General features: G+C 34.6%; 1 protein-coding gene across 4 annotated transcripts; it reads left to right on the top strand.

The window, feature by feature from the left end:
* The first annotated feature begins 12497 nt into the window (after positions 1-12497).
* On the top strand, positions 12498-16413 carry LOC105639245 (C3H4 type zinc finger protein). Of its 4 annotated transcripts, none has more exons than XM_012223233.4 (6): positions 12498-12689; positions 13300-14138; positions 14966-15091; positions 15181-15457; positions 15586-15790; positions 16121-16413. In XM_012223233.4, exons 2-6 carry the CDS (start codon positions 13486-13488, stop codon positions 16138-16140), a joined length of 1281 nt encoding a protein of 426 aa, XP_012078623.1. In that variant the 5' UTR covers positions 12498-12689; positions 13300-13485; the 3' UTR covers positions 16141-16413. The 4 variants fall into 4 exon arrangements, with proteins under 4 accessions (XP_012078623.1, XP_012078620.1, XP_037497340.1 ...); XM_012223230.4 differs by having other exon boundaries at positions 15586-15831; XM_012223234.4 differs by having other exon boundaries at positions 12503-12689; positions 15586-15720.
* The last annotated feature ends 825 nt before the right edge of the window (positions 16414-17238 follow it).

Genomic DNA, 17238 nt, shown 5'->3' with positions numbered 1-17238 from the left:
TATCTCTTCCCAATTAGAACTCTCACAGCATCTAAATATGATTTAAACTTGATTGTCACATCAGAAAAGCATCTCATGCGAGTCCATGCAAGCAGCACGGGCTAGAGTTATCGTTTTTGACCTAATATGAAGTCCGACATTCAGCACCAGAGTGCTATCTGGCACTGCTTACGCGTGCTAGACTCTGCTTAGGAACACTCTTTTTCGTATTTTGGTTGGTTTCTATAAAAATGTAATAAAATTCCCCAAGATCAAGTAAAATGTGATTCAAAGAAACTTTAAACAAAAACATAAACAAAACTAATTAAAGTAATTAAAAATACTAAAAATTCTAATAAAAATTATATTAAAAATACTATAAAATAACACCTATCAGTATGCAAAATCAAGGCTAAAGCAGTTGTATTAAAGTTGAAACCAAGCAATCTGCATCGGTCTCAATCTCTAAGCTATTTCAAGAAGTTGAGGTATGTATGCAATGTTAAGAATTAATCTCAAATAATTCAATAATAACCTAGATCGTGCAAACCACTAGATTCAACAAAATAGATTGAATAAGAAAAGGTTGCGTACCTGACATCGTTGTTCGTCGATCTTGATGTATAGAATTAGGTTTGCAGCCTTCCAGAGAATTGAAGAATCGATTTAGCGGAAGCAATACGAAAGGAACGTAAAACTGAATCGTATTCAACTCCTCTGGGGACCACGACCTTTATATACCTGTAGGGTTAGTACAATTCCTATTTCGGTCCTTTAACGAAATAGGAATTATATAATGGTCTCTACACTTAATATCTATAATTAGTTGATACCTCAATAGTCAATTATTCACAATCAAGACCACATTTGAAATTGACTTTACAATTAGACTGCTGTACATATTTAATTTTACATATTAAGCCCACAATAGAAAATTAAATCCAACAATCTCCCACTTGGGCGAACATATGTTAAATAAAATACATACACCAAAATGAGCTCAACAAACGCAGTCATACAAGGTATCCAAAAACAATCTCGTCCATTAGTTATATTGATAAAGAGCTGAAGAAACATTCGCCATAGATCTCATGACTAAGTTCATCATCAACTACATTACCAATATCCCTAAATGACATAGATTCATTATAGAAGTGTAGCATGAAAACTACATGCAATGTGATCATCATGTCTGTTTCCAACTGGTCACCAACAAAAGTGAGATCAAGCAAAACAATAATAATAATACAGAGTGTAACCATCAACCAAAATGAGTACTCAACAAAATTTCATAATAAAACATATCCAAAACAAAATAGAGCATTCAAAAACATAATGTATACATAAAGAGCAAACTCCCACTAAAACTAGACAGTCTCAAACAAAACGATACCCATATGAGCGGTGTGCTCATGGAAAACTTTCAGTATCACTGCCTTTGTAAGCGGATCCGCAATCATAGAGTTTGTTCCAATATGCTCTAAGGATATCTGTCCACTCTGTACCCTCTCCTTCACAGCCAAGAACTTAATCTCAATGTGTTTTGATCGAGAAGAGCTCCTGTTGTTGTTGGAGAATAAAACGGCTGACCTGCTGTCACAATACAACTTCAGTGGTCTTTCTATTCCACCTACTACACGCAGCCCAGTGACAAGGTTTCTCAGCCAAATAGCTTGATTGGATGCCTCATAAGATGCTACAAATTCAGCTTCCATGGTGGAGGTTGCTACTAGAGTTTGTTTCACACTCTTCCAAGAAATAGCACCACCAGCCAATAGAAAAACGTAGCCAGATGTGGATTTTCTACTGTCTTGGCATCCAGCGAAATCAGAATCAGTATACCCAATGATCTCAAGCTGATCTGATCTCCTATATGTGAGCATATGTCTCTTAGTCCTCTGAAGATATCTCATGACTCTTTTGGCTGCTTTCCAATGATCCATTCCTGGATTGCTGAGATATCTACCTAACATGCCAACTATAAAAGAAATGTCTGGACGAGTACAAACTTGAACATACATAAGACTTCCTACAGCTGACGCATAAGGAACCTTTTGCATTTCCTGAATTTCAAGTTCACTCTTTGGACATTGTTGATTACTAAATTTATCACCTTTTGCAATAGGGGTATCCAATGGTCTAGAATTCTGCATACCAAATCTCTTGAGCACTTTATCAATATAGCTCTTTTGTGATAATCCAAGAATACCTCGAGAACGGTCTCGATGTATCTGAATCCCTAAAACAAAAGAAGCTTCACCTAAATCTTTCATCTCAAAATGCTTTGAAAGAAAAACTTTGGTTTCATGCAGCAAGACTTTACAATTAGTAGCAAGAAGTATGTCATCCACATATAAGACCAAAAAGATAAACCTACTCCCACTGAACTTATGGTACACACAATTTTCAACAGCATTTGCCTCAAAGCCAAACGAGACAATTACTTGGTTGAACTTAAAGTACCATTGACGAGAAGCTTGCTTGAGTCCATAAATGGATTTCTTTAATTTGCATACCAGATGTTTTGGATCTCCAATTACAAAATTTTCTGGTTGCACCATATATATTGTTTCATCAATGTCGCCATTGAGAAACGCAGTCTTAACATCCATTTGATGAAGCTCAAGATCAAGATTTGCAACTAAGGCCATGATTGTCCTAAAAGAATCCTTCGAAGAAACTGGAGAGAAGGTTTCTTTATAGTCAATCCCTTCCTTTTGAGTAAAGCCTTTTGCTACAAGACGTGCTTTATATCTTTCCACATTACCTTGAGAATCCCTTTTGGTTTTAAATTTCCATTTGCAACCAATGGGTTTCTTTCCTTCAGGTAATTGAACAAGATCCCAAACTTGATTGTCTTGCATAGACTTATACTCTTCGTTCATTGCCTCAATCCACTTATGAGAGTCAGAACTCTGCATGGCATGATAGAAACTAACTGGATCATCATCTATCATGTCTACAGTATCCTCATGTTCCTGAAGAAACACTATATAATCATCTGGAATAGCACTTCTTCTCTCCCTAGTAGATCTCCTCAAAGGCATTTGAACAGGCTCTAATTCTTGAGGTTGTTGAATTTGTTCTTGAGGAAGAATAGCATTGTCTTGAATTGGATCTTGAATAGTTACAGGAGCAACTGGAGTCTGTACGCTATCAGAAACAACAAAAGGAATGAGAACCGAATCATCCTTACTTGGTTCCTCTTCAAAGACAATGTTTCTTTCTTTATTTCTCCCTCCAAAATCAACATCCTCAAAAAATGTTGCAATTCTCGTTTCAAAAAAAGTTCTGGAAGTAGGATTATAAAACTTGTAACCCCTAGACCGCTCAGAATATCCAACAAAGTAGCTGCTGATAGTTTTGGAGTCCAGTTTTGTTTCATTCGGCTTGTAAGGCCTTGCTTCAGCTGGACATCCCCAAACATGAAGATGCTTTAGACTAGGCTTACGTCCAGTCCAAAGTTCATAAGGTGTTTTAGCAACTGCTTTAGATGGAATCCTATTGAGAAGATAAGCTGCTGTCTTTAACGCTTCACCCCACAGAGACTCTGGTAAAGTAGAATGACTAATCATACTCCTTACCATATCCATAAGAGTCCTATTACGTCTCTCAGATACACCATTCATGCTGGGTGTACCAGGCATTGTATATTGAGGGACAATTCCACATTCCTGTAGGAAAAGCGCAAAAGGTCCTGGACGTTGTTCGCCTGAACCGTCATATTTACCATAATATTCACCACCACGGTCAGATCGAACAGATTTAATCTTCTTTCCTAGTTGATTTTCAACTTCGGCTTTATAAGATTTGAACACGTCCAAAGACTCAGATTTTTCATGAATGAGATATAAGTAACCATAACGAGAATAGTCATCAATGAATGATATAAAATATCTTTGGCCATTTCTAGCTGCAATATGGAATGGACCGCAAATATCTGTATGAATCAGTTCTAAAACATTGGATGACCGAATGACACCTAGTCTCTTTTGTTTAGTCTGTTTTCCTTTAATACACTCAATACAAGAATCCAAACCTGTGTAATCAAGTGTATCTAAGATACCATCAGAAACAAGACGCTCAATTCTTGATTTGGATACATGACCCAAACGTCTATGCCAAAGTACAGCTGAGTTATCAATATTCAACTTTCTTTTGGTACCTCTTGTAGTAACATGCAGGGATTCATGATAACTAGTATCAATGTCTAACATATATAGATTATCACATTCATTCAAGCAACCAGTACCCAAAACTTTTGAATTCATAGATAAAGTGAATATACTGTCTCCAAAAGAACAATGAAAACCAGATTTGTCCAAAAAGGAAACAGAAATCAAATTCCTTCTAAAAGAGGGAATAACAAAAGTATCTATAAGATCCAAAAAATAGCCAGTACTTAAACATAATCTAAAATGTCCAATTGCCTCTACTTCAACCAGATCGCCATTTCCCACATAGACGTATCTTTCACCGTCAGTTGGCTTTCTGTAGTTGAGGCAGCCCTGCAATGAAACACTTATATGAGCGGTAGCACCAGAATCCATCCAATAAGTGTTTTTAGGAGCTGAAGTTAAATTAACTTCACAACAGACTAAAACAAGGTACTTACCCTTCTTTGCAAGCCAAATAGCAAATTTAGGACAGTCCTTTCTCAAGTGATCCGTCTTTCCACAAAAGAAGCATTTTGGCACATAAGGCTTCTTTTGTACTGGATCTACAGCAGTAGCAGCAGCAGGTTTCTCAATAGCCTTTTCAACAGGCTTTGCAGAAGGCCTCTTTCTTTTCTTGTTCTTACCCTTCCCAGCTGAAGAAACAAAATGTGCACTCTCTCTTTTGTTAGAATTCATCTTTTCCTCCTCATCAACACAATGAGAAATGAGCTCGTTAAGAGTCCATTTATTCGGCTGACAATTATAGGAAGTCCTAATTTGTCCATACTGAGAAGGAAGAGAATTCATAACCAAATGGACTAAAAGGTCATCTGGTAAAGCCATACCCAGCGCCTTCAGTCTCTTTGCAATCTGAGACATGCTAAGAATATGCTCCCGAACACCACCATTGCCAGCAAACTTCATGGAGGTTAATTTTCCTAAAAGTGTTCCCACTTCGGCTTTGTCATTCTTGACATAAGCCCTCTCCAGCTCGGCAAGATAGTTTTGAGCATTGTTCTTTTCAGCTGAGACAGAGTCTCGAACATGTTCTGGGACTCCTTTCTGCATGATCATTAGACCTAAGCGATTAGAACGCTCCCACTTCTCATACTGAACCCTTTGAACATCACTGCTCGTATCAGTAAGAGGAGCAGGTTCGTCCATCCTGAATGCAAGATCCAAATCCATACAACCCAGAAAGATCATAATATCTGATTTCCAAGACTCAAAATTTGATCCCTCAAGTTTAGGGACACAATCAGGATTAAATGACATGTTAGCTGACATTAGAGAAAATAAACAAATAGACAAGTATAAGCTCACAATCCACAAATGAAACAATTCACATAAGTAGAGATCAAAAAATGGAAATAAGATACAGACACAACATTAACATTCTCATCTTTGGATGTAAAACATTAACTTGTAATTAGTATCTCAATGCAGCAATCAAATATTGATAACATAGTCCTGACAAATAATAAATCTTCCTTTGGGCCGATATATCATTGTCATGGAAAATAATCAAATAATTATCACATATTTATTGCCAAACATGTATTCAAAACTCAGCCAGATAGCAACCTTCCTTTGGGCCGATTAACTATCCGCAACGAATTCTAATACACCTGTCTAATATTCTAAAATAAATCAATTCAAGCAATAGAGGTCACTTTGGTGACTTATTGATCAAATCAATTTATTTTAACAAATATCAAACACAATAGGGACTTAATCACTCCAAAATTTAATCTCAAGTCGACAAATTAAATCATTTAATTGTAATTAAAACAAAACAATTGCAATGAATTGATTGTCTAAATATTTAATAATCTAAAATTATTTAGTCCAAAAAAAAAAAATTATAATCTAGTCTTTAAGTCACTAAATTAGAGACTAAGTTATAAAATTGGACTAAATAAATTTGAATAAATAAAATTTGGGGTCTAAACGAAAGAAAACAGAAATTTAAGGGCCTAATCTGAAGTTACAGAAAATTAAGGGGCCTAATCTGAAGTTACAGAAACTTAGGGGCCTAATCCGAAATTACAGAAACTTAAGGGCCTAAACCGAAATTTTCCAGGGACTAATCTGAAATTTTCCAGCCCTAACCTAAAAACCAAAAAACGATTAGAGAGGTCCGCCGCCGACTTGACTCCTTTTTTTTTTTTTTTTTTTTTTTTTTAACAAAATCTGGCCAGCAAAAAAAAAAAAAAAAAATCAAACGAACAATTAATCGTCAATGGCGTTAGTTCAAAACCTCTTACCTGTTCTTGGGGAATCCGAAGAACAGTGAGAACAAATTTTTTTTTTTTTATTAGACAAAACCCTCAATCTATAAACAGTAGGGTAAACAAATAAATAAAAAATAAAAAAAAACATACGAAAATCAATCTAAAATCTAGCAATTATGCACAAGGCTCTGATACCACTTGTTAAGAATTAATCTCAAATAATTCAATAATAACCTAGATCGTGCAAACCGCTAGATTCAACAAAATAGATTGAATAAGAAAAGGTTGCGTACCTGACATCGTTGTTCGTCGATCTTGATGTATAGAATTAGGTTTGCAGCCTTCCAGAGAATTGAAGAATCGATTTAGCGGAAGCAATACGAAAGGAACGTAAAACTGAATCGTATTCAACTCCTCTGGGGACCACGACCTTTATATACCTGTAGGGTTAGTACAATTCCTATTTCGGTCCTTTAACGAAATAGGAATTATATAATGGTCTCTACACTTAATATCTATAATTAGTTGATACCTCAATAGTCAATTATTCACAATCAAGACCACATTTGAAATTGACTTTACAATTAGACTGCTGTACATATTTAATTTTACATATTAAGCCCACAATAGAAAATTAAATCCAACATGCAACCGATACAACCAATTGAAGATGTACCGACAGACTAGATGATGAAAACATGACTTATAGTGCATAAGTTCATCAAATGAAGAGGATGAAGAAGAACATATTGTCCTATGTACTTTAGAAGAAGAAAAAGAAGAAGATGAAGAAACATAAATACTTAATCGCATTAAATTATACATAATAAATAGATACATGCAATGTACTCTATATCATCGGAAGCATAATAAAAATGAGACTTATATTGACATTAATTCATAACCAATTAATCAATATTTATAATGTTCTTAAAAGTATAATGAGAATATATTTTGTACATATTACATTCATATAATATTGTTGGAAGCTTATAGTACAAATGGCAAGAGGCCGAGGAGTTGATTCTGACCCGCCTGGTAGTAGACCTCATGCAGGTCATGGCCGAAGACATAGCACACATGGACGAAGAGGGGTTATCCCTCCTCTACCTCATCCTCCTTCTAATACACCTGGGTCTTCGTCTTCTGTTCAGCTCCCTATGCCACCTCATACTCCTTCTATTCCTACTTCTTCTTCCCTATTTATTGGATCTGTAAAGTCTTCATCTGCTTCATAGTCTCCTTCTATACCAAATAATCATAATTGTTAATTAACATCATTTCTTGTCATTTTAGTTTTATAATATTTATTTATTTATTTTCCTATATTAAACTGCATTGGTGACTTATTGCTTTTACATTTGCAGCTTCCTCCGAGCCATGTAATAAACTCAAATTGGTAGCAGAACAATAAGTACTTGTTTACTTCTTTCTTTCAGTTTTATTTTATTTTGATTTTAACATTACCTTAGTCGAAAAAGAATAAGTAATGATTTGTCTAGATTGAAGTTGCTATTTATTAGAAATTTTAATGTGGACTACTATTAATTGTGGCTTATTTTAGCTTATGAAAACTGATTGAATAAATACAGTTTAAGAATGTGTGTGGAGCCCTATTGCATTTATGTGATCACATGTGTACTTGTTTTATACACCTCTAGTGGGCCAGTGTGGTAAGGCGATTAAAGTGTAGTATAAGGATTTGTGACGAGAAGATCTATAGTATTCTATATAAATAAGCTAGGATCTCTCTCATTCCTTAACCCTGTTATTGTCTAGTCCCATTGAAAGTCGCATTGTGAATAAGAAAACGAAGAGGAAGAACTAGTCTCTTTACAATAAATTTTAATTTCGTATTAGAGTATCTTCATTGTAGATAATTGCAAAAAAGAAATCACGAATTCCAGTTTAAATCACAAATCAAGGATGCAAATTGCTTCAGCATATTAATAGTTTGTGTTCTAAATTCATGTACCGGATCAGTTAATTTTCCTACACTATTATCATATATATAATAACACACACACATATATATGAAGAAATAAATAAAGTAAGTGATTTAAAAAATTTACTAAACACAATCAAAACTTAGAGAATTGAAAAATAACAAAAAAATGTGAAGAAAATCACTGCGAAAGACAATCATTAGAACTGATTAATAATTCAAAAATTTTAAAGTATTAATTTATTTAAAATTTTTTATATATGTATACATTAGATTAGATATAGGAAAAGAAAAATAAAAATGCTTAAAGAAGAGAATGTCATGTAAGTTTTTTTGAAATATATATATATATAGATAGATAGATTTGTTTGGGAAGAAAATTAATCTTAGGCTATATTTTATTTGGAAAGAGAAGGTAAATATGTTAAGTAGTTCACATGAGGGCAAGAGTTCCTTTTTAGGAGTAAATGACATGTAAAATGCATGTGATTGGCTGATTTTTAGCTAAATAACATATTACATGCTAATGGATGAAAGATGAATCCCATATTACATGCTAATGGATGAAAGATGAATCCCATTTTGATCCAAATGTCAAGTCCAATGTGCCACTTTGCAAAAAATACATTATTGAAAATTTTTTGAATTTTAGAAATTTGATAGAAAAATTTTTCCCTCAACACCAAAATAGTAAAAATTAAAAAATTCAGACACCGATGGTACAATTAACGCCAAAAGAATCTTGTTGTTAATTATTACTCCATCAATTTTAAAATATAATTCAGTTCAGGAGATTATTTTATTTAGAATATAAGACATTTTGTAACATCCCTTCCCGGTCCACCCGTAAACCCGAATAAACCGAGTCGAGACGTTACAAACTGGTTGACTTTATGTCTTGTCATGCTGATATCATAATGTATATTGAATATAATATCATGCTGATGTTGTTTACAAAAATAATGTAATTTATATTTACAAAACATGATACTAGTGTCAAAATGACATGGGCCCAACTGTGTGCCCTGTACATGCCATGAAAAGGATAGACAAAAGATACACATCCAAATGAGTAGCTACCCTGAAGACTGAGTCTTCTACAGATGAACTGCAGCAGTTGTAAGCTGACTCTATACGGTCCAATCTCAAAACCTGCGAGTTAAACAGGTAACTCGCTGAGCAAATAAAGCTCAGTGGATATCTCAACAGATAAAAAAACAATTAAACACATACATGTATAGAAAGAACCATGTAAACACATATGGCACATATAAGCACACACATCATGATACTTTCATGATACCTTGATTATCTTTTGTTCTGTTTATAATACTGTATAATTCATGAAATGTTATGTCAAGATATCTGTATGGCTCCATAAGGTTGTAGTGAAACCGAAGTGATAAGAAAAACTGTATGAAACTGGATGAATACTGTATGCTTGGCTGCTATGGCCCATATATAATCATATCCACTCAACGGCCTGTAGCCGGAGTATCAAACTGTATGAGGTGCAGATCTGCTATCCTATGTTGCGACATAGCCTTATCTACATGGTTTCTACCTAACCTCAATGGAGCATAATGTTGGTATTGTAAATAATATAACACAACATCATATTAATAGTTCATAACTTCATAATTCATAATGTTTATTTGATTTCACATCATTTGCATGCTTGAATGTTGTTTTGATACATGTTCTAATGTTGTATTTTGATGTTAAAATGATTGGAGGCATATAAGTGAAGCAAAGGAATACAATTGCATTGAAAATGAAGTCCAAAAGTGCATGAAAACACAAGTCGCGAGCGCGCCTTGCAAAGTCGCGAGCGCGTAATGCACACCTGAAGGTCAGTGAGTTTCCAGGTGAAAGTCGCGAGCGCACACTTGAAAGTCACGAGCGCGTAGAGTGCAAAATGAGAGACAGTGAGTTATCGGGCACAAGTCGCGAGCGCGTACTTGAAAGTCGCGAGCGCGAGAAGTGCCAAATGAGAGACAGTGAGTTCCCAGGCCAAATTCGCGAGCGCGCAATGAAGATCGCGAGCGCTTACAGGCCAAGGGCCAAGTACGCGAGCGCGTACTTCAAAGTCGCGATCGCGAGAAGTGCCAAATGAGAGTCAGAGAGTTTGCGAGCACAAGTCGCGAGCGCGCACTTGAAAGTCGCGAGCGCGAGATGTGTCAAATAAGAGTCAGAGAGTTTCAGGTGAAAGTCGCGAGCGCACATTTGAAAGTCGCGAGCGTGAGAAGGCAACGCGAGCTCGTCATGCGATTCGCGCACGCGCTTCGCATTTTCCAGCCTGCACAGTCTGTACTCTTTTGGTCATATCTCTCAATATACAACTCCGATTTGGATGATTCAAAAACCCATGTAAAGCTAACACATAAAGGAACAAATAACTCTTCTATGACACCCTAATTCCATCATTAAATGGGGTCAAAATCAAGATGAAGTTACTGGTAAAATTTTCAGCAAGCCCTGTTTCAACATAAACTCAATATTTACTTCATTTAGTCACTTCCTCCCCTGTTTTCTCACCATTACCAGTCCTCCCACTCAACATGAAGCAATATTGTCTCAATAGCAACACACCACACAAATCTCATACAAAGAAAATGGTAAAGGAAAAGAGATATCAAACCTTTACTCCAAAAAGCTTGAGTTCTTCTTTAACTTCTTTTTTCTACACTCTTAGAACTCCCTTCACCTATAAATAAGAATTCTTATGAATTCTAAAATAATAGCACCAAATGATTCAATTATGAACTTCAAGAAGGTTTACTTACTTGGATAGAAGAAAAATTGAAGTTAAGGCTTAACTACCATTAAAATTGAAAGGAAGGTGGAAGAGGAAAGGAAGAAAATGAAGAAGATGAAGATAAAGATGAAAAATGGGAAAGTGAAGTGATAATCACGGGTAGGCCATCAAAAATCAAGGGATTTTATGTAAAACTTCCTAAATGGTACCTCAATTGTCAACAGGTTACTACTTAATACCCAAGCTTGGTCTTTTAATGCAATTAAATCCTCACCCATATGCTTTGATCTTTTTCTCTCACTCAAGTAACTCCACTTATAAACCCATTCTACCCCAACCGGGTTTGGTTTGGCCCGACTCAACTCGACTCTATGAAATGACTCGACTAAGTGCTAAGACTCGACTCGGTAGGATGTCACATATTTTAAGTATTTTAAGAAGTAATAGATGGAATTTTTTTCCAATTTTACTCTTTATAATAGACACAATAAGTTATTTTAACAAATTACCATTGATTTTGAGATAAACATTATTGGACAAATTATTCTTAATTTTATTATAATTTAATAAAAATTAATTATTTTTTAATCCAATATAAAAACTTTAAACGTTTTCTTGAAAAGTAATATTTGTCCGTTGACAGATTTTTCCAAATAATATTGAAAAATCTAGATTATTTTCTAAGTAAGTTATTTTTCAAAAACAAATACAACATAAGTGTTGGTCAACATTCTCTAGGTTGAATATTTTTTAAAAATTTCTTTATAAATCAATGGATTGTTTTCTTTTGTCACCCTTTGCAAATACTAATATTGTGGAATAACAAATGATATTTGGTGTCCATTTCTTTATTTATTTTTTTTTTGGTAATACAAATAAATTCTGAGAATTTTTTCGTTAATTATAACTCCATTTCTCTTAAAATATAAAAAGTTTTGAGTATTTTAATAAATAATAAATATTTTGTTAAATTATCATTAATTTCATTATAGTTTAAAAAAATTAATTATTATTTTTTAAAATTTTTATATAAAAAAATTTTAAACCATTTATGTTTTGAAATATGGTATATTTTTGGACGGTGTCGCCTAGATTCCACGTGCTTAGGATTTCCGGTACAAGTCAAGATGAAGCTAGCTGTAAGCAACAACAGAGGAGAGGAGGCATGCATGTTGTTTGGTGGCCTCCGCTTCTCAATTCTGCACGCGTGTGAGGTTAAATATGTAATTTACCATTTGAAATACAAATTAAACAAAATCCGTGTAAAAAAATCACCGTTTAAAATGTTGACTACCGTAAGTACATCACCGTAGAGAGCTGTTCGGTGAGGGATAATATTAAATAATAATATGCAAATTATTTTTCTTTCTTATATTTTCATTTTGCGTCGTTGATTTGATTTAAAATGCCAAAGCAAGGATATAAAAAGAAAATATATATTCGCAGACCAAGCAGCGAAGCAATGGAGGTCGAAAGCTGACTGTTTATCCTCCCTCTTAAAAGGCAAAAAAAAAAAAAAAAAAAACGACGGAAAAAATATCCACTCTCCACCTAAAGCGACGCCGTTTTACTTGCTCCTCTTCCTTCATCCTCTTACTCTTCTCCAATCTAAACTGGTATGATCCTCTCTCTCTCTCAGTTGATGTGGTGTTTGGCTTGTATCATCAGTGCTTGAAGTGTAGTCAACGTTTTGCAATTTTAGGGTTTTCAGTTTTATGGTCATCGAAGAGCTGATTAGTTGTTATTTGTATGTTCATTTCTTGTTAAAAATGAGTTTAACTTTGTGTTTTGTTTGATTTAGTTACTTGTGTTAAACCATTTGGTTGTGTGGAAATGAGAAATAAAGAAGAAAACTCAAATTTTGAAGGCAATTACTTATTCTTTTCCGCAAGGGGGAAAAGGATAAAATTTGTAATTTGTTTTTTTGGCTTGTTTTAAATAATTCTCAGTGATCAATTTTTTGGGTTTAGTTGTTTTATTGATTGGACTACCTTTTATGGTTTTGAATTTTTGTAAGGTAGAATTGAAATAGAAGTGTTTGTCTTCCAAATTTTTATGGACAACTTTTGGCAATTTCCTTGTCATTTCCGTCAAAGACTCTTTTAATATCGATATTTTTGGTTCTGATGAAACCGAGGGAAAAAAGAGACTTAGCTTGTTGTTATATGAATTCCTGAAGTCATGCTTTTTTTGTGCTGAGACAATTGTTTCTCATTTGTTAAACAGAATCAAGATTGTCAAATGATCCACTGCTTGTGGTGTCCAGTAAATTGAGTTGCTGGTTACAAATTGGTAAAGTTAGGACAACAGTGGTGGCACGCATTTCTATGCTTTTAAGAAGATATAGCAATGCAGTAATCTCATTCTGAGGTTCTATGCTTTCGTAATTTCCAATTGTTTTGGTGGAATTAGATGGATGTTTCCTCAACACAGAGAAATACTGAAAGTCGAGCTGATACCTACCCATTGTTAATGGAGCGAACTGACGGTCTTAACGGTAGTGAGCACATTATTGACATACAAAGGAATAATGATGCCTCCCCATCAACGTCTAATGATAGAACTGCTAGTGGTTCGGAAGCCTCTTCAAGTGAAGACAGACCTTCAACCAGTGTGAGAATGCCTGTTTCTCACTCTTCAACTAATGTATCAAACTCTTGGAACCAATCGTCAATAAGGAGAGGGGAAGCTCGTAGACGTAGGAGTCCTTTGAACTCTGGTTTATGGATTTCTGTTGAATTGGTTCTCACAATTAGTCAGATTGTTGCATCTATTGTTGTTTTGTCCGTGTCAAGGGATGAGAATCCTCGAACACCACTATTTGAATGGATTGTTGGTTATGCATCCGGATGTGTTGCAACCCTTCCTCTTCTTTATTGGCGTTTCCGTCATCGTAATCAGGGATTGGAGCAGGATTCAGCTCAGCCTCGTCAAGGTTCTACTCATATTAGTGTCCCAGCGGGGCCCTATTCTGTTTCCGTCAGCAGGAACTCAGAAGCAGATGATCGCCGAGCTGCTGCTACATCACCAAGAGGTGGCCAAAGTGCTGGAGCAGTAAATGGCAGGTAGGAATTATGATTGTTATTCTGTTGTTATATGATATATGGTACTTGTCTGGGGAAAAAAAATTGTCCATGTGTGATTTCTCTTATGAGATTTGCTGTTTCAAACATTGTGTTTAGTGTGCCTTCTGTTTCACTCAATGTCCAGAATTGGAGTTACATTTCTTTTCATTTCCATTCAAGAGTTCTTATGTGTTATCTCATCCTCTCCCCCTCCCCCCCAAAAAAAAAAAAGCCCTCCTTTCTTTTCCTTTTTTTTTTTTTTTTTTCCGTTGCTGATATGTAGGCTTCAATTATGATTCATGAATCACCTCTAGTTGTATCACTTCTATGGAAATGAGCAATCAGGATATTGGGGCGATAGTGCATCCTTTTTTCCCTCCTTCCACTGTTGGCTTAGGCTTTGCTCAAATGCAGGTTTGCTGTTTGGAACAGATAAAATCAAGGCATGTGCTAAGTGCGAGACTTGACATAGGTCTTTGTGGTATGGATAGGGAGATCATGTCCACCCAATTTCCTTTTTTATTTCTAGTGGCAATAGGGATTCATTCCATATGGAAGTAAGGAAAATACCCTTTTCCGGTTGATATTTAATAACTCTTCATTAGTGCCACCAATTTCTTAAAAAAAGTATAGTTTTTGGAACACATGAACTTGTTTATGACACACTGTGCATGGTTGTAGTTCTATCAAGTGAAAAATTTCTTGGTTAAATTATTATGAAAAAATTTCAGTTTGATAAATTCCTGGTTGTGTCCTTGTTTTTTTTTTTTTTTTTTTTTTTTTTTTTTTCTAAAATTTTTTATTAAATGAACTCATGTGGCATGCAGACTCAAGACTTTAGTTGAGTACTTCAAAATGGTATTGGATTGCTTTTTCGCAGTCTGGTTTGTAGTTGGCAATGTCTGGATTTTTGGAGGGCATTCATCTGCTAACGAGGCTCCAAATATGTATAGGTAGAGATTGGTTACATTTTCACTTTCTTATAACTTTCAATTTCATTTAAAGAGCTCATCCCCATTTTTTGCATCCTTTTGCTTTGCAGGTTATGTATAGTGTTTCTTACCTTTAGCTGCCTTGGATATGCTATGCCCTTCATTCTGTGTGTGACAATTTGCTGTTGCTTGCCCTGTATAATTTCTCTTCTTGGGTTTAGAGAAGATCTTGGGCAGAGCAGAGGAGCTACTCCCGAATCCATTGATGCACTGCCAACATACAAGTTCAAGCTGAATAAAAATAGGAATATTGATGATAGAGAGAGCGACGGTGGAATTGTGGCTGCAGGAACAGAACAAGAGCGTGCAATCTCGGGAGAAGATGCTGTAAGAACTTCCTGATTCATGGGTCCCAGTTGGGAACCTTTACTTTTATTGGCTGTATGTTGTATATATTTCACGTACAAAATACATTTTCTTGTTAATACTATTGATGAAATGGTAATTGTCGACAGGCTTGCTGTATCTGTTTGGCAAAATATGCAAACAACGATGAACTGAGAGAGCTACCATGTTCTCATTTTTTCCACAAGGAGTGTGTGGATAAATGGCTGAAGATCAACGCATCATGTCCTCTTTGCAAGAGTGAGGTTGGTGAAAGTATTACGAGTTCAGTGTCTGGTTCAAATTCTAGCCAGGGACAGGCTGAGGGAAGTGTGGGTAATGGCTTGGCCACCACCATATTCTGATCTTCATAATAGGCAAGAGTAATGTCATATATATACACACACACTTGATCACCAAATTGATATTTTGTAAAGTGCTATTGTTGTTATGATTATTTTTTCTGGTCTCATGTATTGAGAAATTTCTGTAAGGATTGTGCACACCTTTTTGAATTTGCCCCTTTTTTCACTACCAAAATCAAACTTTTGCATTGGGGTGGGATGTTAGAGAGCTTTATTCTTTATTTATTTACGTTCTTATTTCTGGTTATCTTGTATCTGGCTTTCTCTGTTTGATGGGTTGGAGACAAACTGGTTTTTGCAGTGGAGCAATCGCCCAGATAGATGATCGGACTGCCAATTGGGAGAGTGGATGAGAGAGAGTTGTAGACATGTCTGCCATTGGATTTGCTTTTGGAAAACCTTATCACATTGAATGCTTTTGACAAAAGGGGGAAGAAAGAGATAAAAGATGGCAATTGTTTTTTATGTAGTTCTTTCTTTGTGCTTGTACATTCGAAATTTGCAACGGAAAATTGCATGGTCACAGATTTTTAAAGTAGAATTTTTATATTTCTGGAGTTATCTTTTTAATAATACAGAATTTTTAAAATTTTATATTTAGTTTTTTAATAGATATGTAAGTCAGGTTGACCAAATGATTCACCAACTATTTAGATGAACAAGAATTGAAAATAATAAGTTGGCGTTTGAGCTACAGTTATAGTTAAATTAGCTATCGTTAAATTAACACGTGAGAATCTTTATTAAATTAGAACTTGAAGATCTTTATTTTCAAAAATTAACTTATGAGGTTTTTAATTTATGAATTTTATTAACACTTTAGTCTTTTAAAAAATTAAAGTATTAACAGAAATTATAAATTATGGATTTTATTATTAATTTGACTATCATTTTTTAATCAATTATAATATATTAACGAGATCAAGAGTTGGGGTTCTTATTGTTAGTTTTTAAAAGTAAAAGTTTTGATATTTACTTAGCTATAATTCAAGCACCAATTTTTACATTCAATTTTTTTAATATTTTCACTTCAAAAATAAATGGATTTTTTGGAGAATAACTATTCAGTTTTCAGCGTATAATTTATTCGTGTGAATTATTAAACACTACATGTTTGTATATAAACTGTTTTGGAAGTTATTAGTTATTTTCAAGCCCTTGTAATATTAACCGTCTTAGTAGGACTTTTATTAGGGTAATTATCTTTAAAACTATTGTTAAAATGTGTAATGATATGGGAAGATAATTCGCTTAACACGAAAATTAAGCGGCTTAAGATTGATTCTGAATAGTTCGTGTCATAAATGAGTGACCTATATATGATATGAGTTTAATAGGTCGTGTAATGGGTTGACTCGTTTAATTCGTCTAGTCAATTTATTTTAAAGATAAAAATAAATTTTTATAATATATACGTAT

Source organism: Jatropha curcas, chromosome 8 (assembly GCF_041381405.1).
Source record: "Jatropha curcas cultivar XTBG-Jc1 chromosome 8, XTBG_Jcur_1.0, whole genome shotgun sequence".
NCBI lineage: Eukaryota > Viridiplantae > Streptophyta > Magnoliopsida > Malpighiales > Euphorbiaceae > Jatropha > Jatropha curcas.
Note: the sequence above shows the minus strand (reverse complement) of the source record. Positions and strands in the feature narration are given on the sequence as shown.

Excerpts from the sequence above, each read along its gene's own strand:
- LOC105639245 (XM_012223230.4), top strand. The coding sequence starts at position 13,486 with ATGGATGTTTCCTCAACACAGAGAAATACTGAAAGTCGAGCTGATACC. Across the intron at positions 14,139-14,965 it reads GCTGGAGCAGTAAATGGCAG|ACTCAAGACTTTAGTTGAGT; the intron begins GTAGGAATTATG and ends TGTGGCATGCAG. Across the intron at positions 15,458-15,585 it reads CAATCTCGGGAGAAGATGCT|GCTTGCTGTATCTGTTTGGC; the intron begins GTAAGAACTTCC and ends AATTGTCGACAG.